The 25,473-nt window shown below is 39.2% G+C and overlaps 1 protein-coding gene and 1 pseudogene across 2 annotated transcripts; one reads left to right on the forward strand and one right to left on the reverse strand.

Annotated features, from left to right (window-relative positions):
- The first annotated feature begins 322 nt into the window (after positions 1–322).
- On the forward strand, positions 323–14,857 carry tdrd3 (tudor domain containing 3). 2 transcript variants are annotated; one of them, XM_064327914.1, is made up of 14 exons: positions 323–596; positions 2,997–3,081; positions 3,591–3,656; positions 5,391–5,551; positions 6,316–6,457; positions 6,947–7,018; positions 7,709–7,858; positions 8,808–8,966; positions 9,683–9,851; positions 10,106–10,231; positions 10,394–11,562; positions 12,646–12,771; positions 14,175–14,307; positions 14,626–14,857. In XM_064327914.1, the coding sequence occupies exons 1-13, from the start codon at positions 559–561 to the stop codon at positions 14,286–14,288; spliced, it is 2,577 nt and encodes an 858-aa protein (XP_064183984.1). In that variant the 5' UTR covers positions 323–558; the 3' UTR covers positions 14,289–14,307; positions 14,626–14,857. The 2 variants fall into 2 exon arrangements, with proteins under 2 accessions (XP_064183984.1, XP_064183985.1); XM_064327915.1 differs by having other exon boundaries at positions 14,216–14,307.
- Positions 14,858–18,579: 3,722 nt separating this feature from the next.
- Positions 18,580–23,438, reverse strand: LOC135251945 (protocadherin-20-like; annotated as a pseudogene).
- Positions 23,439–25,473: the final 2,035 nt, after the last annotated feature.

Consider the following 25,473-nt stretch of genomic DNA (forward strand, 5'->3'; position numbering starts at 1 on the left):
CCATCACACGCATGCAGATATAGGCTTCATACACAATGAGGTCCAAAATGTTTGGGACTAATACTTATTTTTTTTTTTTCATCTTGATTTGGTTCACTGTTCCGCAATTTTAGATTTGTAATCAAACAATTGAGGTGCACGTTCTCAGATTTTATTTAAAAGTATTTTCATACAATCAACTGCGTTTACTGCTGGGTTTCAGGATGAACCAGAGACTTTGTGCATTTGGTCAGAGATACTGCGTACACCACAACACCAGGTGGCGCTTGGCACGTGTTAGCGTATATACATCATGTTAGTAAACTCAGTGAAGAAGAAGTTGGCTGACGTAAATATTCAAGGACCCTTCAACTCTGATCCCGTACGCGTGCGCCGATGTTTTGGCTGATACAAATAGTTTACAGTCAAGCGAACAGTTGTTTTTGTTCGTAAGAGTTAAGTTATTATTTGAGCTGCAGTAACTGGATGTTGATATCGGGTCGTTGTGGAAATAAATTATTATTATTATTGCAATGTTGAGTTAAGTGTCTGCTAGCAAACTCGTTTAGGAAGGAAAAAATGGCTGATTTCAGCTCAGCCCTAACCAAAGAAGGCTGGTGGGTAGCAAGTTCCGTGGCTACGGTACTTCTTATATGTCGAAAAATGTATATGTTTTGTATGGTTTACAGAGCTACCGTTATGTGTGATGATACGACGGCATTTATACGAAAGCGTATCAGGCAGTCTTTGTTTGCAAGTTAATTTAGCTGGCGTAGTGGCTAGCTAACGCTAGCTGCTGTTACTAACATTGCTATCTTGCTAACGCAAGTTGGGCCTGAACTGGCCACAGTATTACTTAGTAGCTAACTAGCTGCTATATGACTTGTGTCGTTGTCGGTTAATTATAATTGCGATTGTGGTAACGTTAGGCAGCTTGCACTAGCTAGCTAAAGGGTTCCAGTGAAAGTGCTTTTGGTTTCACTTCTTCTTAATCGAATCTTAAAGAGCAAGCTAGCTAGGTGCAGCACAAACGAGTACGCGTACTACAAGCTTGCCAGTGTAAGCATGTTGGCTTCCTTAACGTTTTGGCATTAAGATCTGAGATTGTTAGGCTAGCTACTTTACTCGCTGTGCCACACAGCAGACAAAAAGCAAGACTACGTTATGTTAAGTCTACAAAGATTCATGTAAAACTCAAACAGTTCGTAAATGAAAGGATAGTTATAGCTAGCGATTTAATTAACTCGTTAATTAGAACTGACCAGATACATGGAAACATTTCCTGTTTAAAAAAATATTTTCGGCATTCGAAGGATATTGTGGCTATCAGACCAATTGGTAGCGTGCTAGATACCTGGTTGGTCATCCAAGTAATCAAGTCAAGCTGTACACAGTAATGTGAAACGATTCGCTAGTTCTAGACTTTGATGATCGTAGCTAGCTTGGCTTAACTTAAGTTACAGTCCGACAGAAGGCACAGTATTTATTTCCCCTTTCCCCAAGTCAGATACTAATTTCAGTGTTTTTATTTTATTTATTATTTTTTAAAGATAAAAGACAGGCATGCCTATTTTTGTAAAACGTAGGTCAATATTAAACTTGTGTACGTTGGCGCAACATAGACCAACACTCGATATACGTTTCAGTCACAAATTAAGCATCTATGGCGAATCTGTGTGAATGCAAGCAATTATTAAAAATTATATTGTATAAGTATGCTCGGTTATTAAGGAAACCTTCAACACTTTGTATAAATCATAACTTAAGGTAAAATACATTTGCCTCTCTTTGCCACTAGGTGATGCTATTTTATAACCCATATGCTTTGTCTTGAAGCCAAGTTGTGTTAAAATCTTAATTGTGCTTGTAGAAGTCTCGTTGTGCTGTCAGAAGTTCCTCTTGTCAATTTTGTAGAAACAAAGTACAACCGAAAGAATCTCCAACTTTGCTTAAATTGTACAATATACTTAGGATCAAAAGCACAGTCACCCTTCCAAAATCGAAAGCATCTTAGTTTCATTGATATATCACGTGCAACGCAACGCAGTGCTCTGAAATTTTTCACACATTTAAAGCGAGTGGACAAAGAATGCATGTATCGCGTTACAATAACACGCCTTACTGAAGAAGCTTAGCGACAATTTCACTCTTTTATTCAATGCAATGCAATTAATTTTCAAATGCACTTAAAATAAATGACGACAAGCTATACAGTGAGTTTCAGAAGTAATTCTTTTCGGCTGTTTATTACATATAACGTCCGACAATTTTTCAGTCGCAACTTATACTTGGGCTTTAATAACATATTAAAGGTTATCACATAGCATTATCATTTGGAATTTTATTAATATCACGATCGAGCAACAAAATGCAATAGCATAAATAAAAAAATAAGTTATTGTTTTTCAGCACCTTATTTTGCACTAAGTGGAGCTACTCATCTTAGGGTGTTGTTACTGGCTAATATTGCATGGCTAGGTTGTGTTAGGGACTGCCCACTTACCTGTATTTATGTATTTCTAACTGGGATTTCAGGTGTTTTTGTTTTAAAGCAAGAAAGTTCATAAATGTAACTGCAAAGCAGCTTGCACTGTTGTACCTCCAGAGGCTGTACATATGATTACATTTATTTACAATCATAAAAGTAAAATCATTTTGTATTTCATGTGGTTATTTATTTCGCTCTCAGTTCTTAAGATGCGTAAGCTCTAAGGACCTATGTAGTAATGTTGATATAGGAAGCTGAGCCACAGTTTTCCAGAGCACAGATTGCATGGGCATGGAAAATAATTACTTCTGAAAATAAGATTAAACATAGCCAAATGTATTGAATAATATATCCAAAATTGCTGGACAAGCTGCTTTGGAGTTACTGGAAGTGTATTTTCTTGCACACAAAAGCTGTTCAGGCCTGTCAGAAACATTACATTTAAAATACTATTTTAAAAGACTCTAAAAAGTGAATGATTTATAATGATGGTATGATGAGTGTCGTCTAATCTTTCTCCCCCTTTCAGGTACCTTTCAGACGAAGGCATAGAGATTTGCAGAAGCACTTCAGAGAAAGCCTCTGTCAACGACATCATCCGTATTGCACTTAATGTAGGTTTGACCTATATGTAACAGTCTGAGTTGACCCATGTTTTCTTTCTGGTGCAGTATCCGCAGTAACCTAGAACCTTCTTTGCTGTGTGTGCTTACAGACTATTTAATGTACAAGACATAAACAGTGGCATCTCCCACATTTAATCATAGAAAGGGTATCTCTTAATTCCCAGAGAGTCACATGTGATGTTCTGTTTTGCTCTTGGATGAGAGCTAGTGGCTTAAAAGTACTAAATTGTTGCTCTGTGGTTGGTTACAAGACTTCTATTCCATCACGCCATATAGTGTATGCCTATGGTGGGTGTCATCAGAGATGCTACCTTGTGTTCACTTTCATTAGTGGTCTGCCTTCTATGTCTAACTTACTTTCATGTATAGTGTATTTTAAAGTCATTAGGGTACCATAGGTCATTTTGTACCTGTACCCTTTGCTGGAGTTGATCTCTATACATTTTGAGGACTGTTTTAGTAGTGCAGCCTCTCATCCTGTGCTTTGTAATCTCCAGAGCGACTTGAGACCTATTGGGAATAAATTTTTGGCCAGTGACATAAACAGTGGACGAGTGGAGAAGGTAAGCTATGAGCAATGCCAACCATTCCCACAATGTTGTGGGCTGGTTTTTCCCCAGTCAGTCTTTTAATTTCAGTTTTTTTTGCTTAAACCTAGAAGTGAACTTTTTACTCATTGCCGTTGTCTTTGACCTCTTCATTTTACATGAGTGGTTTAGTGTCAGAGATTAGAGTGTAGGCCCATCAATTTATCGATGAAAGGTATAGCCCTCTTTCAAAAGGAATCATGTGCATTACCAAAAATGAAATCGGTTGAATGAGAACTGATCTGAACTTTAAATTGTTACGGAATATTCATTCTTTGTTATGATTGGAGGCACTCTGATGGCAACATCTCCCGAGAAAGTAGATTTGCCGTTGGAAGAGGTATTGATGGGTCAATAGTGGGCTCTCTTCCCTCTAGATCAAATAGAAATTCAGTACCCTGACTCAGTTATGGGTTACTGTGCTGTAGAAATGTGCTATAATTCAAATAATCTTTTAAACAGGTGCTCATTGAAGATCCCATGGAAATTCCTGAAATAGACAGGGGTGTTAACCCCGGTGGCCTGGTCAAATTCCCATAAGCACTGACTCTACATCTGGCCACCTGTTCATCCTTTGCATCTGATTGGCTACACAATCCCTTGCGTTCCTGTTTTAATAAACGCAAAATGAATACATATGGAATGAGTGTTTGAAAGATATAAAATAGGAGAATATGCATTGGCAGGCGATGAGCTGATAGAGAAAAGCGTGAGGTCAGATGACCCCTTGTGTTGATAGCCATCGTAAAGAATTCTATGCCGCAAATTAAAATGCATTCAGTGTAACGTTCAGCCCATTAAATACACTCATACGTTCAATTTAAATTAGCCATGTTTGTTGAGGATTATTGGAGTATTCTGTACATCCGGTATGGAATGGATTCATCTTCATGGTGCCATTATAACTGATTTTTATTTTCTTTTTTATAGCTTGAAGTCTAAAATGAAATATTGACACACCAATACGCTAACTCATTTAAAGACATTGCGAAAATTGCTGCACATTCTCCAAGAATGGACTCTATCCGCACTGGCGTGTTCAGTATTGTGTTGTCTGTCTGGGCTGTAGGGTACATTACTGCACTCACTGTAATGATCCACTTGGGAGGCCAAAAGTCTGTTTATTGTGCAGTTTGTATCTTTATACCTGCAAAAGACTGCAAAAAAAGACTTAACTTTTCTTTTTGCATCCTACTTTTGAAATGAAATAATAATGGACGGTAAATATAATGTTGGCTCAGAATCTGATGTGCCTTGCTTACTTTTTTTAATTTCTTTTTTTTTTTGCCGACGTGTGAAACCTTGATCTGTGTTTGTCAGATCTTGATCTCTGTTTGAATTTGTCTTTGCTTTTGTTTTACAACTGAGACAGTTTTTTTTTTTTTTTTTTTTTTTTTTTTAAATACCAGAGTGAAATAAGCTTGTGTAATTCAATCCTCATGATACCTCAGATCAGGGCTTCCTAAACCTTACACGGGAGAGAGGCCCGGCATGCTGGGTTTTGTTTCTACGCAGCTCTTAATCGATCGTATAAAGTGGTTGTTCCGGTGGTCATGTCACCTCACCCAGCTTCTTAGGTTTGAACCGGTTATTGATTTTAAGTTGAAAACGAAACCCAGCGTAGCCTCCGGCTCTACAGGCCCAGGGTTGAGAGTCTCTGCTGAGGATGAGCCGGCCCTATCATCTCCACTCGCTCCCTCCCTCCCTCAGGTAGAAGGGCCATGCGTCCTCCAGGTGCAGAAGATCCGGAACGTGGCGGCTCCGAAAGACCACGAGGAGTCCCAGGCGGCTCCCAGGATGCTGCGGGTGCAGATGACGGACGGCCACACCAACTGCGTGGGCATCGAGTTCAAACACCTGTCCAAAATCAGGTGAGGCCAATCAATGTTTTTTTTTGGTTTGCGTAACCCGTAGCTATTTGTGATGGCCCGGCCTAAATGTTGACTCACTTCATAATATAAAATGACTGGTTTCTTAAAGAAAGCACAATCCTATTTGCTAAAGATTTTGTTTTGTGAGGGTCAATGTTTTGCACAAACAATTGAAAAACATTTTTTTTAAGTGTATTCTCACAACCTTTAGTACTACACTTCTTGTCATGGATTTACTTTTGTATATTTATACTCGTGTAGATTTGCTTGCTCTTTGGATGTGTTGGAGTACATGTCTATTTGGCTTATTGTGCTCTGGAAGTGAGTCTATGACTCCGAAGCTATGCATAACCACTCAGGGAAGCTGTGTAGCATTCCTAACATGGCTTCAGTTAAACACAACCATGTATAACTTCAGTCCTGGCAGTGCAGTTTGTATGCTGGCTGTTAGCCTATTTCAACCAGTTATTCCGGATTGATGTTTTGAAATAGCTGCATACGTTAATGCTCTCCTATATCATGCCCACAGTATATAAAATGTTTCCTTCAAGGATACATTGGGCATTGTTGCTTCTTGCTCAGTCATGTCAGAAGAGTAAAATGATTGGGCCTAGTAAATCGTCAAGAGCGGAAGTTGCATGAAAACCCAAATCGGATCTGCCCTTGTTCTTTGCCTTTCACTTACAGCAATATCCTTTCTCTGACCCACTCGGGAGAAAGACTCACCATTTGCTGTGCTAACCTGCCTCCTTTTTTCCGCTCAGTATGAACACACCTCCTGGAACTAAAGTCAAGCTCTTGGGCACAGTTCTTGTGAAGAACGGGTTCTTGCTTCTTGATGACTCCAAAATCCATGTGCTTGGTGGTGAAGTCGATCACATGGTTGAAAAATGGGAATTGCAAAGGGTGAGAGTAACACAATGGACACACTCCATGTTTTTATAATTTAATTCTCATATAAGAGGTTTGTCACACTGTTTGATTTCTTGTATGTCATGTGAAAAGGAAGTAGATTTAAAGTTTATCTAGAAACATAGCCTTAATAGCATCTTTCTTAAACATCTTTAAGTTCTTTAAAAGTTATTTCTTAATCAACTCAACTCGTAACGCGCAAGAAAGTGTGTACTTTGGCTGATAGCATCAATGTCTAATGTATAAGGTCAATAAAGTAGATGTACACAGTTTGCATTTAGAACCCTGAACCTTTCAACCTTGGAGATGCTTGAATTAGCATATTGACTTCATTGTGCAACATGCTTAGCAGCCGATGATATCAAAATAAATCGCTTAATCAGCATAATAGGAAATATTCAGTCATGTATAGCATTTCAAAATGGGATTCCATGCTAAAAACCCCTGACTTCAGCCTAATAATTGCTCCTGTTTTCCCGTTAGAGTTTGGCGAAGCACAGCCGAACTAATATCGGTGCAGATGGCGGGCCACCTCCATTTCTCCCATTCGGACAGGTATCTTCATGTTCCTCTGCCTTTAATGCTGCTATGAATTTCTATTGTTCTTGCATGCATATTTGTGCTGGTGTCTTTAGGATTCTCTTTACCCATTTCTCAGACGATATGTAATACAGTATGTTGGCGATGAGCGATATATCACAAAAATAATTACTGAATTAAATAATGGTCGGTGTGGTGTATTGCCTTTTTTTTAGTCTTTTTTACTTTAATTATACTCAATGTGGTAGTAAACAACCACACTTCAGAGGCTGTGTGTGATGATTCCAGAAAAAACATCACCACTGTTACCTATTGAGTGAACATAAGACAGCCAATCAGCAGCAAGGCCTCGCAGCTTCATGTGATTAACAAAAACACATCACATGATCACATGGAAGCTGTACAACCTTCATGCTGATTGGCTGTCTTATCAACATCCAATAGAAAACACTAGTTACGCCATAAGCATTTTATGCAGCCTCTTTAGTACGGTTGTTTACTGACTGCTTCAGATATAATTAAAAAGAAAAAGACAAAAGGAAATGTTATGTACCATATAGTGGCTGTGACCGTTGGTGCATTCGATAAATTGTCATGATGTATATCACCCATCTCTACAATGTGTTAGCTGTAATATGTTCAAATTTGTAGTTGTGATTTTACGTAAGTACGCTATTCTGTTCTTTTTTCTGTTCTGTTTCTCAGAAATGTGTGACGAAAGAACAGGTTGACAGCCGAGAGCTGGATCAGAGGAAGACGCTGCAGGTCACCAGTGCTGCGAAAACTGCAGATGAGAACGATGAGTTTGAGAAGCAAAGGATCGCAGCCATCGCTGAAATCGCAAAAAGCAAAGAGGTGCCTTATTCACACCGTCTTTATTATCGTGGAATTAATGAATGTAATTGAGCTTAGATACATATAATCATTTCATGAACCGAATATATTGCTAGCTACCTGAGCACTCTTGGTCAATTCACTACCCCCTAGATTCCATCAGTCCCACTTGGCAAGTTTAATAAGGTCGTATGCAGTTCAGTCGAACCAAACTTTATTAAATTTTTTTTTTTTTTTGATTCAATGAAATTGTAGTAAAATAGAAGGTGGTATGTGCCTGGTCTGCAGGCATGAGCATATGAGAGCATGTGAGCTTGCCATTTACAAATAATCACCCTATCCCAAGCTTCTCAATCCCTACTTCTGTAATACAATTTATAAAACTGAACATACTTGATAAATTATTTTGCGAACTCGGGGAAATCATCATGCTTGTTTAATGATATGAAACATTTTTGTAATTATAGAATTACCTAATACAGTAATTTCCCACTTTTCCTTTGATATCTAGGGTACATGGTATGTAGAAAAGTATTATGTAATAATGCATATGAAGAAAACAATCATTGATAAGTTAAAATATGCTTTTCAGAGTAAAAGCCATTTGAACAGTTGACAGTAGATTTGTTATCATTAAAATGTTATCACTCAGTGAATTAATGGTATAGATATTTCTCATGTATTTGTATTCTGATTAATGTTGTAATGCTTTATGCTGCAGAACTGCAGGAAATGTGCTGTACCGAAGTATATTATTATTCTACATTCAACAAAACTGCTATTATGTCATAGCAAAATGGCACTGAAATGACACCCTGTCCTGTCCCTTTCCTGAAGCCCAGTACCAGTCTACACAATGCTGACATGCAACTGAACTGCACGTCTGCATTGTGTAATTACATCATCCATTGGTGTATCGAGTACATCCCGTACCTGCAGTGCTTGTGTTTATTTTCTAATTGGTGTTCAGACTCGAACATTTGGCGGTGGAGGAAACGCAGGCAGTAATCTCACCAATCCCGGTTCCACGTACAAGAGTCGAGACACCTACCCGAGAAGGCGTGAAGAAAAACCTGCTTGGACCGAAAACCGATCCGAAAACCGATCAGATGGGGTGTATCGAGAACTGGTGAGTGTCTTGTTGTGGTTCAAGGATTTCAGTTTTAAAAAAAGAAAGTACATTATTGCATTGTTGAAATTGTAGAAAAACACTCTTTAAAAGCAAGGCACAATATTACTGGTACTTTGCTGCAACCAATTATCCCACTTAGGAGTAACCTGTAGGTACTGATGGAAAACTGTGGGACAGAGTATTCCCTTTCAGTCGCTGTTTAAATACTCCACATGTAAAAGTGATGCACGCTAGTGGTGTCATTTGTGAATGATTTGTTCTTTTTGAACCGATCTTTTTGGTGAATGAAAGAAACTGACTCGTCTCCATTTAAGGATTAATTCCTTTGGTTAGCTCTCAGTAAGTTAAATTGGTAAGCAAATTGATAGCCAACTAGCTAGCTATAGCACTGTCTCTGCGGTATCTGTGCTCTGACAGTGCTGTGAACACGCAATATGATTGACAGGCAGAGAGTTGTCCTGATTAGTTGTGAAGATTCAGACATGGTGAAATTTAGAGTGGCTGATTTGAGAGCCTGGAGCAGGAGAGATTTCAATTTTTTTTCTCAAAGCTTATGATTTATTGATATTAGTTATGATGTGAAGGACATGTAATAAAATATGAACAAAAGTGTTCTAAAAAAAACTTGCATACTGCACCTTTAAATAGTTTTGATAAAGCTGGCACAGTTACGGAATGTGAATTCTCCCATGATTTCTCCTATGGTCATTCAGGTGGACGAAAGGGCTTTGAGGGACATCATGGAAATGGGCTTCAACAAAGAAGCTGCAAGGCAGGCACTCATGGACAACAACAACAACCTGGAGGTGGCTTTGAACTTCCTTCTCACAAATGACAAGCCCAAGCCCGTGCCTGCCGACTTCAGCCGACCACCGCCGCGAGGTACAGTACTCGCTGCTGGGGAGCTTTAATTACTAATGAGGGCCTGGGGCAACAGTTGTTATATGCAAACATTCTAGCAATGTAGATGAGATCAAAGCGTGCATTTCATAATAATCAATGTACACACTGTGATCTGAGGCATGGTTGTTTTTGGTGGAATAAAAGGAGAGAAAGTTGTTGCACACTCCTCTAGTCTAACCTCATTAAACTAGGAGTACCTTCTTTCTTTCTCATATAAATATTTGCTGGTTTAGCAAAGGGCAGGGGTCGTGGAAGAGCCAGGGGGGAAGATGAGGAAGATGCTGCAGGAGGAAGGCCCTCTGGACCAAGCACCCTGTTTGATTTCCTGGAATCAAAGATGGGGGCCTTTTCTATTGATGGTAATTTTACTATATGTATAAATTCATTTCCTCATTAGTGAAGCTTTTAGGTCTGTTGATTTTGAACAGCACCATAATAATCAAACCCATAATTATCTCCACCTTTTAGATCTCTTCAGTCTTAAGAATGGAGTAACAGTGTACTTTTCATTTTTTCTTAAGAGTCAAAGAGCCAGCCACCTCCAAAACATCAGGATCAGCAGAACAAGATGATTTTCCCAGACACAGACTATCTGCCCAAAGACCACATACAAAATAAATATCCTTCACGGAATGATGCAAGGCAGCCAAGAAACGACAAACCCCCACGCTTCCAAAGGGACAGTGAGTTCTCCAAGTCAGGCCTGGATTCTTCGGCCCCCAACCAGCGATGGAGGGGACCCGATAGCTCTGGTGGCCCAGACAAATGGCAGGATGAGGGCAAGAGAGGCGGGCGGGTGTTCCGTGGAAATCCACGATCTCGCGATCACGCTGGTCCTGGAGGTTTTCCACAAGGGACGAGGGATCATGCTGGGTCTGGTGGATTCCAGCAAGGATCCAGAGACTATATAGGCTCTGGTGGGTTCCAGCAAGGATCCAGAGACCATGTAGGCTCTGGTGGATTCCAGCAAGGATCCAGAGACCATGTAGGCTCTGGTGGATTTCAGCAAGGATCCAGAGACCATGTAGGCTCTGGTGGATTTCAGCAAGGATCCAGAGACCATGTAGGCTCTGGTGGATTTCAGCAAGGATCCAGAGACCATGTAGGCTCTGGTGGATTCCACCAAGGATCCAGGGATCAGTCTGGTTCTGCTGGATTCCAGCTAGGGTCTGATCAATGTTTTAAGAAAACTCCAAAAGACAATGGCATGCAACCCAAACCTCCGGAGAGCAACTCTGGAGAGTCTGACTTTAAAGGAGGCTCTCGGTTCGACGGCAAGTTTGAGGCCAATAGTAAAAGGAGAGGGGTATTTGACAGGCCACAGTCAGATACTGCCATCAGAAAATCAGATGTAGTTGGTTCTCTGAATTCCTCCAACTCGTGGGGGAATAAGGACACCATTGTGACGCAGGACTTGAACACGGTTGGGACTGGCAGTAACGCGCACATTCAGAACGGGTATTCAGAGCATCGGCGGACTGGGCCTATTAAACAGCAGTCTGGTGTGACCTCTGGTGACCAGTTCTCCAATAAAAACATCTCTCAGAACTCTGGGCCCAGGAAAAGGTCAGGACCAATCAAAAGTCAAAAAGGCATGGAGTCACTTTTGGTCTCTGAATCCAGCGCTCATGGGCTGAATAACTGGAAACCAGGTGACCAGTGCCTTGCTCTCTACTGGGAAGACAATAAGGTGAGCATACGCCTGATTCTGTGGAGCCATTTTATCGTCATGTGGAGTTGTATGTTGAATGTTCTGTTTTGTGTATGCATACCTAATAGAGACTTCTAAAATACATTGAATCACTCAGTATGAATAAGATTTTATTTTAATGGGAAATCTCAGTGGGACACTTACACAAGTATTACATTAGGTAACTCTTCAAGAACATTTTGAGCTCCTACTTGAAGGAAAAAAAATGTTGTTTTGTATCATTCTGTAACTGTGAAGTTATCCACTGGTATCCATGTGCTTATTCATTAGTATTGCTTCACAGCAAGCATTACACAGATCAGCTGATCGTCCTGAACTTTCATTATATAACTGTAGCAATATAGTATACTATAAAATGTGCCCTGTGCCTGCTCTAAATAAGTTAATGAATTAACATATTACTTATTTAGAAATCAATATATGCCACTCACTGTTTCAGCCTGAAATTCTTTCTGATGTGGGTGGAGTAGGAGTGTCCATCTCATTTTTATAAAGCATGCTCTGTGCAAATGAATTAGCCTAGCGCAGCGTCGCTGCACCTGGCTCATGAAACGTGGATCAAACTGTCAAACTAGGCATTGCAGATCAAAGATGAATCAGGAGTCAGGAATTACATGGCCAATTCCTTACCTGAAATGTTTTCAGAAACGTTTCATTTTAGTGGACTGTTTATGTGGAATATGTGAGTTTATGAACAGGCCGCCATGTTTCTCAAGTTTGAAAACGTTGGGCCGAAACCAGTCTAGCCAAACAGGTGCCGGCCGTGTTCTGTCATTAAAAAGTACGGACACATTTGTGGATGGCAACAATTTTACAGCTGGATATCTTCATTGTCATTTATATTATGTAGCAGTACCTTTTTAAAAGGTACTCTGACATCAAGAAGATTGGGGCGGGGCTAGAGTGGAATGCAGAAAGAAAATTCCAAACATTAGAGGACTGTAAAAAGATGCTTTTCTACCAGTTCTGCCAAATGATACTGCAGAAATGTTGAAATGACGACATGAATTCAAATGTTTCATATGGATTGTTTGATTAGTCTGCGTTTTTCCTGTCTTTTAGTTCTATCGTGCCAGAATTGACGCAGTGCATCCGTCTGGAACGACAGCAGTGGTTGTCTTCAGCGATTATGGAAATTGCGAAGAAGTCCTCCTCCATAATATCAAGCCTGTTCACATGGACTCCTGGGTAAGCACCTTCAGCTTATCAATTTCATGTGAAGGGACAGCAAAGAGCCACATTTGCTACCTTTTACCCTCTTTGTGTGAGCATCCATGCACTATGTTCATTGGAGCCCCTACATTTGCAAGATGGCTAGTCCTGTTGCAACATACATGGTGCCATTGCTCTATTATATTACAGCTATATTAGCTGTAGCTCACAACATAGTTTACTTGGTAAGCCACACAGTTGAGTGTAAAGAACAAAAAAAGTTTCTGACTTATTTAATTTGGCCAAAATTACTTGTGGTTGAATCGGGTGGAAATTGTATGTACAGCTCTTTTATCGTCATTGTACAGTTGCAAATGTTCACCAACTAGGCTAGTTTTTTACACTTTGCTGATTCTGCATATTGAAGTGAAATGCACATTGATAATTAAATCCTTGATATTAAAAATATGCAAAAACATATAAGGAAAGAAGTATGATTGGAATATCTGGCTGTTTTAGAGACTGTCAAAAAACCTGGCTTATTGTCTAGAGCAAAGGCTTACATTTTAAACTGCCATCGGAAGCACTGCTTCTTAGTTATTTATATCCCAAATAAATTCAAAGACCAAGCATGTAAGTACCGTGATTAAGACATCTGCTAAGTGCCAGCTGGCTTACTCGAGGATGAGAGCACCCTCACCTTGAGCAGCAGAAGGTCTCCTATCAAGGGACGGCTCCTCCGCCCACCTCCCCCGTTTCGTGCGACCCCTGTCATGTCTGGGCCGTGCCTTTGCACGACCCGATTATATCGGGCAAGGCGTGCGCGCGACGCGGCCCCAAGGGCAGGCTGTTCTCACCGGCCCGGCCTACCCTCACTCACCGTCCGTTCGACCGCCATTCAACAGACCGCGGCGTCCTGTCATTTATTGACCATTAAGAGCAGGGCTTCTCAGCCTGCAGCCAGTTTGCACAGTGCTACAGCCCCAGTAACCATTGGTAGGAAATCACTAGATTTGTCCATTTCTTTTGACAATTGGAAAAAAAAAAAATTGCATGCATTCGTGATACAGTTGTACCACCAGTGAATGCTCTAAAGATGTCATATAGGCTAACACCAGTGTAGTGTAGCTGTTAACGTGGTTAGCTTGAATGCCGCAGCTTTGAATTCCCGGACGGGTACAACTGTTGTAAATTTTATCACGGTGCATACTTTGTCCTAAATTTCTTCAATAATTGTCCTGTACTAAATGGATGGTATATGAAACAATCTTCCCAGTATACGGAAGTCTGTGACTTGGGTGTCTAAATATAATCATTATTGGCCTTTGAGATTGATTCTTATTTACTCCAGTTCATATGACGGTTTCACGGTTTTCAGATCAAATGAATTGGTGTAAAGTGGACTGGGCCTAAAAGGTTTGTTCACTGTTTACTCGCAGGATGAAGATGTTTACTATGAGAACTCTCTTGAATACCGCAGGGGAGGCGACGGCCAGCCCAGGCGAACGCGACCAACTCAGCAGTATTACCAGCCGCCGAGAGCTAGAGACTGATACGGACACGCATACAAACGTAATCATGCTTTAATTATTGGAAGTGGGTTGCAGTGCACTGTAGTGGTTTTTGTACCAGGCTAGTAATTCAGGAGGCAGCTAATTCAAATGGCAGGGGACGAAACTGCCATTGCGCTTATGAGCGAAGTATCTTCTGACCTGTGTTACTTCAGTAAAACGGGTGAATGGGTAGCATATGACAATGTTATCTGTGCACGTGTCTAAGAAAACAAACATGTAATGTGACCTGCGCACTCCAGAGGAAACGTGTTGTGCCCTTACTGTAAGAAGCAAGGAGTGGGCTTGCAGATTGGAAATGTGTCTCTCTATTTTCTAGGCTGATCCTTCGAGGAAATGCAGCTCGCCTGAAATCTCATGAGTTTGGCTGATCTTCCACTAAAAAAAAAAAAAAAAAAGCTTTCTTCCATATTTATGTGTTCATGTCAAGACGTGCAACATTCTAAAAGGGCTTTCACTGTTGCTGCAAAAATCAAATGCAATGAAATGAAACTTTGTAATGTACAAAGACATGATGATTTGTAAAATAATAAAATGCGAAAGGTAGCACATTTCACTCTCTCACTTATTTAATTTGCCAAATCTTTGTCTTTATAAGAGTAATTTGTACCTTTACCAGCTGTTTTGTCAGTAAATGTATTTAATTATAATTATAATAATAATAATAATTATTATTATTATCCCAAATATAATTGTCTGAAGAATCTCTGGGCAGTTTACAACAAAGTGCATGTGAAATCGTCTGCCATTATTCTTTAATACAGGCTTTTTTATATGAAGACACAATAGGACCTTTGATTTTTCTTAAATGTATGGCAGCCCTATAAACGTGCCTAAAAAGTAAACTAACCCAATATTGGAAAATATGTTGTCACCACAGAGTTAATGTATGTGCGTGACTAAAGCATGGGGACTTTATGATTAACATTGGACTGTTATTCACAGTCAGTCTATATTATATGCACTTAGCATCTAAAAATAGTTCAGTTGGTATTGTCTTGGCATACATTAATTAAAAATGAAAGGCTCAGTTTGTAACAAGCAATACCTTTGTGACTACAATGTATAACTTCAATGAATGACAGAAATCATATAATTTCAATAAAAAGTTATTTTCATATTATAAAAAGACAGAAAAGAAAATGTTACAATGCAAGGACAATGCAGTATTTCAACCAGAAAGTCACCAAGCTCAGCTCCTTGTCCAGATGTAGTTTATCCATATATCTTTAAAACAAAATGAATTGATATGCTGAATTTATTTGAAAAGGGCAAAAGTGATACCCTTTCAAAGCACATAATGTGATGGCGTGGTTTCCTGTCAACATGCCCACCTAAACCCAGACTGCTTTAGAAACAATTTCCACTCATTGGAAGCCATTAGTGTAGTGGATTTATACCTTGACCTATTGAAGAGCTTTGATCATACATCATTGGAAGTTGGAACCGTCTGTGGCTGCTTAAAAAGAGTACACACTAGGGGTGCTACAGTTGACAAAACTGGTTGTCAGTGGCCATCTAATTTCTTTGACAAATAATTATCAAAAATGGTTATCAAAATATAATCAAATGATTATCTAAGCTTGAAGAAAAGGTTTTAACAAGTTTTCTTTCTAGAGGAAAAGTGCCAGTTTGCTTTTGTTTGTTTTTTTTTTAATGAAAAATAATACTCACATTATAGCACCATAAAATACAGCATAAACTCAAACTGCATTACACTGCATACACAAAATAAGAGTGCATTCATGAATTTGAATCCCAATTTTTCCACTTGAAATTTAAATGTCATATTTTACTGTATCAAAATGAGTGGAACGGGGTTGTAAAGTTGTTCCTCAAAATGTAAAGCACCACTTTAAATGTAAAATTTGTTGCTGCTTATTTTATATTACATTTACTTAGAAGACTCTTTTATCCAATGCAACGTACAATAAGTGCATACCAAAGGTCATTGGAGCAACTACAAGACACAGGTCCGATAAGGTATAATACTCATTTTGTAACTGTTATTCATAGCCATGAACACTAAGTCCAATTCACACCGAAAACATTACTCAGAGTAGGAAGAAGGGGGGCAGGGGGACATGTCCCCCGAATATTGGAAACAGTCAAACCTGTTAAAAAATAAGACATTTGCTATGTACGGGGAAGGCCCAGTGGCTGAATTCATTTAATTTATTTCCAGCATTCCTTAGTCCAAAAATGCAGCAACAAAAGCAGTGCAGAAATGGAGCCAGTCCAACATTTAATCTGGCGCAATGCAACATGTTACTATGTTTGATATGCGGACATGTTACACAGAACAGCATTTTGATTATGGGGGTAGAAGTGGAAAAGTGTAGTTGAGTTTTTTTGTGACCAAACATTTTTCTTTCTTTATTTTTTGAGAGTGAAAGTTGGGTTGGGAGATAGGGGAATTACATTTATTTTTTTGTATATGTGTTTTTGGAATGCTTTCATATGCCTGTACATAAATTAACTGAAAAATAATTTCCTCTTGAGGACAAACTATCCATCTTATCGTTCTGTCTTTGTCATGTTCTTAGATAATAACTATGTTTTGATAGATCCCAGATGTGTCAGTGGAGGGTCTGAATGGGTAGTGAGATGGTGTTGCGGTGTAGAGTAGCTGTTCTTCATCCTGCAGTTGGTATCCCTCATCTACACCCCACACTGTTTAAGGCACATGTATTGCACATTTATTATGTATGCATTTAGTTATGCATCTAACAATAGAATGTTCGCGATGTATTTAATTCACAAATTCCAATATCCAAGGGTTAAATATGGTTTAAGTTGATTTAACATGATAATTTCATTCTTGTGCCCTCTTGAGGATGTCTACTGTTAGCCTGTTACTGACTAGGGGATATCTCGCATATATACAGAACAATAAAGAAACAACAAAGCCAGCTCTTGCAGGTGCTAATAGATGAGGTTAGTGTCTGCTTTTGTAATACCCATAGCTGTCTCTGGTGGAACCAATTAACTTTTCCACTAACTATAATATTTACTGTGGGAGCGAATGGGGGAAGCAAATCCCCCTACCTCTCACCAGTGTCGAACTCAGTCCTACGCCTCTGGCTGAACTGATTCGTAGGTGACAAGCTTTTTTTTTTTTTTCTTTTTGTTTTTGAACATGAACTGTTGCATCCCTAGTACATACACCCACACAATTAAAATGTGTATGCATATTGAGCTGATATACAGAAAAAGACACACCCCAGCATTTTTCGTAGACCATGATTTAACTGGAAGGTAAACTGTGCTTCTGTACATGGAAGTCTCGCACCATCTTTGCTCTATAAATCATCTGAAAACATATTTCTTCTCTGTTATCACACTGAAAAAAGTATGTGCTGCAATCATAATCCTCCCATTTCATATTGCTATTGATCTGTTGAGGCCAGATAATCAACATCTATTAATTATCTGGGCTAACAAATTAACAACAGTCTTCAGAATGTGTCCATTTTACAGTAATGGGCATGATGGTGAGAGCTGGCAAGCGAACCTGATTTGTTTCAGTAGAGAGACTCTCCAATTAATTAAACTGCGGGGTGGCCAATCAATACTCTGCAGTGTCCCTGCACTGGGCATATGCAGCAAGGATAAACAACCTTGAAGGAGCGAAAATAATAAAGTTGAAAATTAAAAGTGGTTGTTGTGCCCAGAATAGCACAATGCTTTTCTAAACATATTTTTTACTAGTGGGGAAGATGAAAGTAGTAACATAATAAGAAATTGATTAAATCTTAGTATTGAATGAGTTCTAATGGCTTCACAGCCCTAAAAAGACCTATTTGACCAAAGGAAGAGATTTTCACATCCAAATATCAAAATGCATTATTAAAGTGGAAAACCAAAACCAGGGGTGATGAGGTAGATTTGCGTCATACACATGCCATGGAGCTAATCATATTTTTAGACCTATATAACCAAACTTTTCTCTTTACTGCACCTACATTTGTTTGATTTCAAGGCAGGAAAAAACAAAGACAATCAGGAAATGTGATCAGCCCATGACTTGAACATGCCATCTACACAATTAGTAATTTAATGCAATTGCTGATAAACTACTTTCCAGTTAGGTGTGCCCCCTGACTGCGTACAGTATTTACAAAAAAATAAAATAAATGCAATGCAGTTATCTTTCAATAGGAAAAGGCTATACCTGAACAGGCATGAAGCAATCAAAGTCTTAAATAAACATAGTTATGTTCTTCTCTAGTATGTAAAGTTTATGTGCTTGTGTGTTGACATTTGAACACACCTACACTATTTTCTTGCCTACTGTGTCTAGTCGTGAACAATGGAAATTTTAGATATCAACCTATTAATCATAAATGTTTTTTGTTTTTTTTTCCCCCCCAACAGGTTTCACATTTGTAATCTTCAGGTACTGCAATATTACATGTAATTATTTTATTTTTCCAACTTCAAGGGAGTGTTAAATTCAATTTTGTTTTGTTTTAACAGTATAAATCAACATATTCATAGAATGTCTGTATTTATAAACAATTTGTAGATGTGTGTCAACACTGACTGCTGTTAACATTTTGTCACTAGAAATGTCAAGTCAGAAGTGTCCCGTATCTGACATCTCAGCAAGCTTTCGACCTGTTGCCTCAGTGCTGTCATTCAGTTTTATCGATGTCTCTAATCTCCCTTCCTTTCTTTGTGTTTTCTTACAGCTTATGTATGCGATCAATGTTATCACAATCAGCAATAGTCCCAGACAGGTGACAGAAAGTGTTATCAAAAGAGACTGGCAGGGTAAAGTATGGTTTTCCGAGGCATGTTCAGCCCGTCTCCCAAGAAAACGCTCCCTACCGATTTCAGCCTTCCTTGTTGACAGGCTCTGTATGTATGTTTCATTGCTGACCGTTTCATTGACAAAGAGATTGACCATCACTGTGGTGTGCAGAGGCTCAGGCTGACCGTGGTCACTGACTTTGACCAGCGAAACCCAAAGACCCCGGTCACTCAGCGGTTTCTCCAGAGTGATGTATCCTGTGTCAGGGTCGATCACAAAGGACTCACCCCCCTTCCTTTCGATAATACTGCAAACTATAACAGCATTCATGCCAGAGTTTTTGTCCACAGCATACACTTCGGTAATGGAGGTTCCAGGAACAGTAGGGGGCAGCACCAGCATGTAGGAATAGTTGGACAGGGGAAACAAAACCAGAGGGGAATTGTCATTAATGTCTAAGAGCAAACCGTGAACAGGGTGACTCAGGAGAGTGAGGGTTCCCCATCATCTGCAGCCTCTATCCACAGGAAGTAGGAGCCCTGCTTCTCCCTGTCTAAAGGAGTTTTTGCCCTCAATGACCCCTTACCACCATCTATGATGAAATTGTCGCTGTCGTTAATGATCGATAATTTGACGCCCACTCGTCCTTCCAGAGTCGGCGTCCGTCACGGAAAGTACACCGATTTCCTCGAACCCGGGAAAGTTCTCAGGTACAAAAAAAGTGAAGTCCTTGTTAACAAAGTGCAGACAGTTGTCATTCCTGTCCAGCACTGTGAGGACCATGGTGGCAATAGTCTTCATATGGGGGGTGCCTTGGTTGGCCGCCTTCACTGTGAATATGCACCTTTCCTTCGCCTCTCGGTCTAATGCTGTGGACACAGTGAGAACTCCAGTTACTTTGTCCAAAGAAAAATTTGAGGGAGTGTCAGACCCCAGCAAGTATATGACCTCTCCATATTTTTCACCGTCTTGGTCAGTGGCGTGCAGTCTGGTCAGGAAACTGTTTGGGCTGTTGTTCTCCTCGATGACCAGTTCAAACAGAGACTGCTTGAATACGCGATCATTATCATTCTCATTCTCGTCGATCACCGGAACATTAAGAATTTTCGTTTGAAAGCCATGAGAGTTGGGGACTTTGTAGCCAGTTTATAGCTCATAGTCTAGTGTGTCTGCTGTTTCAAGCAGATATTAATCTGTAAACCCCTTGTATGGGAAAATCATGAATGGGCCATTGCCCTCTAAGCGACAGTCCACACTTTGACCAAGCATTGTATTTATTATGGTCAAAAATGCTATAGGGGAGTGAGATGGCTCAGAATCCTTCAAAGACACAACGCCACCTTTCTCAACAGCTATATAATGTGGTATGATGACGGGTGGGCCGATGACTTGTCTTGATGATATTCAATATCCCTGTGGCCACAGCAGGTATGCAGCCCCGTCCATTTGCAAGGACCATCAGTTTGTAACATTCAGCAGTGGTTATATCTATTTTGCCACTCAGTTTAATAACCCCCTTGACTTTGTCCAGATTAAACTAAGTCCTTGCATCACTTGGCACCCTTTCACTGTAGCCATATGTTACCAGGGCATGGAAGCCTAAGTCAGGATCAAAGGCGTGAAGACGTGCCAAGTGAGCCCCACTGGTTGTGTTTCCAAACACGGTAACACTGATGTAAGACTCTGCAAACTGCCGGCAGTTGTCGTTCACATCCATGATGCAAATTTTCAGGGTGGCTGTGCCTAAAAGCGGTGTGGTTCCCCCATCTTCAGCAAAGATGTTTGTTATGTATTCATTCTTAGTTTCTCTCAGTGGAACCAGTTAAAACCAAGACCAACTCCCCACTGTTGTTTTCCTCTACGTCCAAAGTGAAAACCCCAAAATTATTAACCTCTTAGCGCACAGCCCCTAGTGGTGGGCACGCCCGCGTGCCTAAATTACTAAACTCAAACATTCGGTGCTACTGCAACCAAAGTGTGAGATGAAAACAGAAACGCGTTGTTTCAGTTTCATTAGTAGACGATACATGACAACTATGCCGAAAACGGAGTTTCGCAGCCCCACCATTGTCGCTCCCGTCGTTCATTTAACACACACCCCCTCCCTGCAGTCTCATCTAAAAAACACCCCCCACCCTTGACATAATGGACAATATTGTCTATCTTGGCATTCATAAAAATATTCTTTCACCACTAAAAAATCGTATTCCATAGTCATAGCAACAAGATAAACCCGACAATAGCCCTAAGATATGCCTATACAGCAGTGAAAACGCTGCTCACTGAATAACGAAATAAACGAGAAAAAGTTTTTAAAAATGATACCATGTCATTCTACAGTCAATATCTGGGACTAAATATTGAATAAATATAAAACCTTACTGTTGGTTTTACGTGTAGAGATGTCCCTTTTGAGACTGCGTGGTCATATATTGTCTTGGACAATCCGTTTGGGAAATATAGGCGCATCTGTGACGCCTGGGTATCTTCCAAAATAGCTGTGCGTAACACCACACCTGTTGTTTACGGCGTCGTCGTCGCCCTTTTTAGAACAGTCTGACTAGATTTAGAATTCATTTATTCGGTAGGCGAGAGTATAAGCTTTCTAACGATGTATAACATGTCCAATTCTGCTTTCGGAATAGCGTTTTATAGGTCAGCGTAACAGAAAATATTCTTAGCATAGCATTCACTTACGCAATCACACTCTGTTAGCAGACAAATACGATGCACCTAACGAAACATGTTCAAGGATATTTCGTAATTTCTTGGAAAATACTATTATTATTGAGGACTTCTGAACATAGCTAAGCCATATGTTTGCTGATAGACCTAGCTGACATCGTTTTCTGGAGCAAAACAGAAGCGAATAGAACAATATAATTGATACTGTCTCTGTCTCTATCTACTGAACATAGAGGAGATTTCACCATTGCTATGTAAGTATTATCGTTCAAAATATTTCGGTTATATACGTTCTTTTTGAAATGGAGTATTTTTAAATAGGTTAGTGGTGTTATATAATGTAAATATTTCACACTGTAATGTAAGCGTTAGACGGAAGTGTAATAGTTTTTGTGAAGCATGCAACAGTGATGACGTCAGAGCTGGAACATTGCCAAACCGTGGTGGACGGGTGAAAATTGTTTTCATGTTGTCTCATCCCCATACAATAAAACATACGAGAGTACAGAGTATAGAAATACACACGAGTTAATTATTACACATTTAGGTACTGTACCGCATTGTGTGACAATGTTTTTGCATTATTTTTTTAATCTGATAGCAATGTTTCATCTTAAACCCTCATAAGGGGCTCATTTATATGCTTTATAATGGACAAAAAACATTTTATTCAATTTTGGAGAGATTTTGGATATGTTTCTGGACACCTAGCTATTTTAGACCACTGTACTGACTGAAAGCTTGTAATTCCCATTTGAAAATTATGCAACAGTGATTTTCTTGAGTCAAAACAGTTGATTTGTAGTGAAGTACATGGATATGTTATGATTTACAGCAATGCATAATTTAGACATTTTGGATAGATTTGGAGATGCTGGGTACACTGCTTAGTTTTTGCTTCATACATCTATAGTAGTTCTACATATCCACCCTTAGATTTTATGAACTTGTGGTCAAGAAGTTTTTGACCTAGCACATGTATAGTTTAACCTCCTGCATATATTCAATCTCGCAGTATTTCATTGCGAACTTAAAAAGTGCAAATTTATTTTGGATTTTTTGTCAAAACAATTGCATTTGTGGCACTTTATTTCTTCCAAAATTATGAATATAAACTAATCTGTGTTAGTATTGTAAATTGTACAAATGTCTTGCTTCATTTAAGCCATTTTTCAAGTCTCTGTGGTGTTCACGTCTGGAGTTATAAAGCTTTAAATAGGTTACCCCCTAAATGGGCAAGGATTGGCAAAATTTGGCTTGTGCCTTAAGAGGTTAACCGGCCGGTAGGTCTGTACTCCATAAACACCAGAATCCGAGTCAATGGCAGATTGTTCCACAGCAAATCTGGAGGTGATCCATGCGTTTTCTGGAACAAACAACCAGATCACATCAGTAGAGAAAGTGGGCTTATTATCATTAACGTCAAGTAAAATGACTAAAAATTTGACTTTGACCAAGTGTTGGGGAGGCAAAATGAACATGTCAAAAGACAAAGAACAGTCCTGCCAGTCTGAGTTTTCTGGGCAAAGTGCCTCTCTGTCAACCATATTGGCAGATGTATACAATTCTTCAGTCATGTTATTAAATATGACATACTGTTCACTGATCTCCTTTAATGCCAGATTGAATAAGAGGGGGAGATCAACAGAAAAATTCAACTTTATATCTGCAACAATGACCCCTATCAACATCCCCTGGGGTAATCTTTCCTTTATTTCAGAGATGACTTCATAGCTTGGCCATGATTTGAAAAACAAGACAAGGCTGATGAAAAACAAGAGAGTATGCAATCCCTGAAAGGAATAATATAGCATATTTCAAGAAGTGACAAAATTGAGGAAAAGCTGGCTATATATTCTGTAAATAATTATTTGAGCTTTACTTGCATTTATTTGGTTAGATGTGAAATCATGAATGCTGGTGAAGCCGATTATTAAATAGTTTAAATGATCATACAAAAATTAAATGCACAAAATAATAATAATAATAATAATGTGTATTCAGCATAATTTCCTACTTTAAAATGCTGAGAAGAAAGCAGGACCAATACATTGAAACAAATGCCTAAGTACATTACACAGATATTTCACTGCTAAAGAAATAAACCTCAAGATGGAATGCATTTTATTTTGCAGGAAAAAATATATATAAACTTGTTAAATCATGTTATTACATATCTGTATGTCATATTAAAATGTCATACCGCTTACCCGTAATACTCTTGATGGATTCAGGATTATTGTACAGGGGCATGTTTAAAAATGAAAGCTAGTCCAACAACTCTTAAGGCATTCACTTGTCGGTGAGGGTAGTCCAGTAATGACGCTGCATTCACAGTATGAACTGCAGAAATGCAGTCGTGCATCTTCTCAGACACAGTGGACACACCTCCACTTATGCAAATGTGTTTGGGAATATCCAGTAGTCTTGATTTGTCTGCAGCTCTGTATTCTTTGTCTGCAACAAAATTCAACTGTTGGAACAAAATTACATATTATTATTATTATTATTAACAGATGCATGTGCACTTTATTGTGTTCACCTCCAACCATATTCAAAATATAAACATAACTGTAGTTCCAGATTCAACATGATAAATATGTAATAATGTAATAATATATATTGTGTAATTATATATACATAAATATATAGATGACACTGATTTGAGATCAATATTTTACTCCAAAACAATCAAGTCCTCGATCAGCTCTGTTTGCTATCAGTTCCTCAACAATCTTCAGAAAAGCTTACAATCCCAACACTAATTCAGGTGTGACAAAGACAGAAGCATGCTACGAGAAAAGCAGCTATGAATGTTGAATGTGGTCAGCAACAATGCTTAGGTATGATTTGGCATTAAATGACGCTCAATTCGTATTAAGGGGCCAAATGTGTGCCATGCAAATATTCCCCACACCATTACATCATCATACCAGCCTGCCCTGTTGATACAAACAGGATGGATCTCCGAATTCTGACCCTAACATGTGCATTCAGCACTTAGATATCTCTAGGTGTGGAATGTGGTGTGCTTTGTCAGGGTTGGAGTAAAAACCTACAGGATGGGAGATCTCCAGGAACATGGTTGGGCAGCCCTGCTTTGGACATTTTTATTTTGCTAATTTAATTAATTTTGTAATTATATTATTAAAATATAATTAGCAATATAGTATATTGTATACAGTACATTATGATTTATAATGACTACCGTGGTAGTTACTGCTATGTTCAGGACATGCCTCAGCTCTTCAGCACATACATTGTCCTTCTCTGATGCCAAGACTGACCCACAACTCAAGCAACATAAGCAGCATCTTTGGGCCCTGCAGCCACTAGGGGGCACCCCAAAATTATTTTTGATTAAAAAAAAAAAAAAATACATATTTGAAATTTATAAATAATCACAGTACACAGTGGAAATCAATTTGACTAATAGGCCTACAGAATTTGTGAGTCAGAGGGTCATGGCGCAAGATGCAGTACCTGTGGGTGGCTATACTACATTGGCCTGCTGCCAGCGTGCCAACATTTAAACATTGGGGAAAAAAGGATATATTAGCCGTCATCTTCCCTTGGGGATGTGAATGCCACGTCTCAAATAAGCATACCCAGAGAAGAACCATGTTTATTTTATTAATATTTTTTTTTTGTTCACATCCAAACAGTTGCTTTGTTAACTAACCATTTATGTGAAATTGTTTGCACTTTACCTGATTGCAGGGTCAT

Source organism: Anguilla rostrata, chromosome 3 (genome assembly GCF_018555375.3).
Source record: "Anguilla rostrata isolate EN2019 chromosome 3, ASM1855537v3, whole genome shotgun sequence".
NCBI classification, from domain to species: Eukaryota; Metazoa; Chordata; class Actinopteri; order Anguilliformes; family Anguillidae; genus Anguilla; species Anguilla rostrata.

What these genes read in the sequence shown, in the direction of transcription:
- tdrd3 (XM_064327914.1), top strand. Translation starts at nt 559, where the DNA reads ATGGCTGATTTCAGCTCAGCCCTAACCAAAGAAGGCTG. An exon ending in ATGGGGTGTATCGAGAACTG is followed by an intron (nt 8,967 to 9,682) that starts GTGAGTGTCTTG and finishes ATGGTCATTCAG; the next exon opens with GTGGACGAAAGGGCTTTGAG. An exon ending in CAGCCGACCACCGCCGCGAG is followed by an intron (nt 9,852 to 10,105) that starts GTACAGTACTCG and finishes TTGCTGGTTTAG; the next exon opens with CAAAGGGCAGGGGTCGTGGA.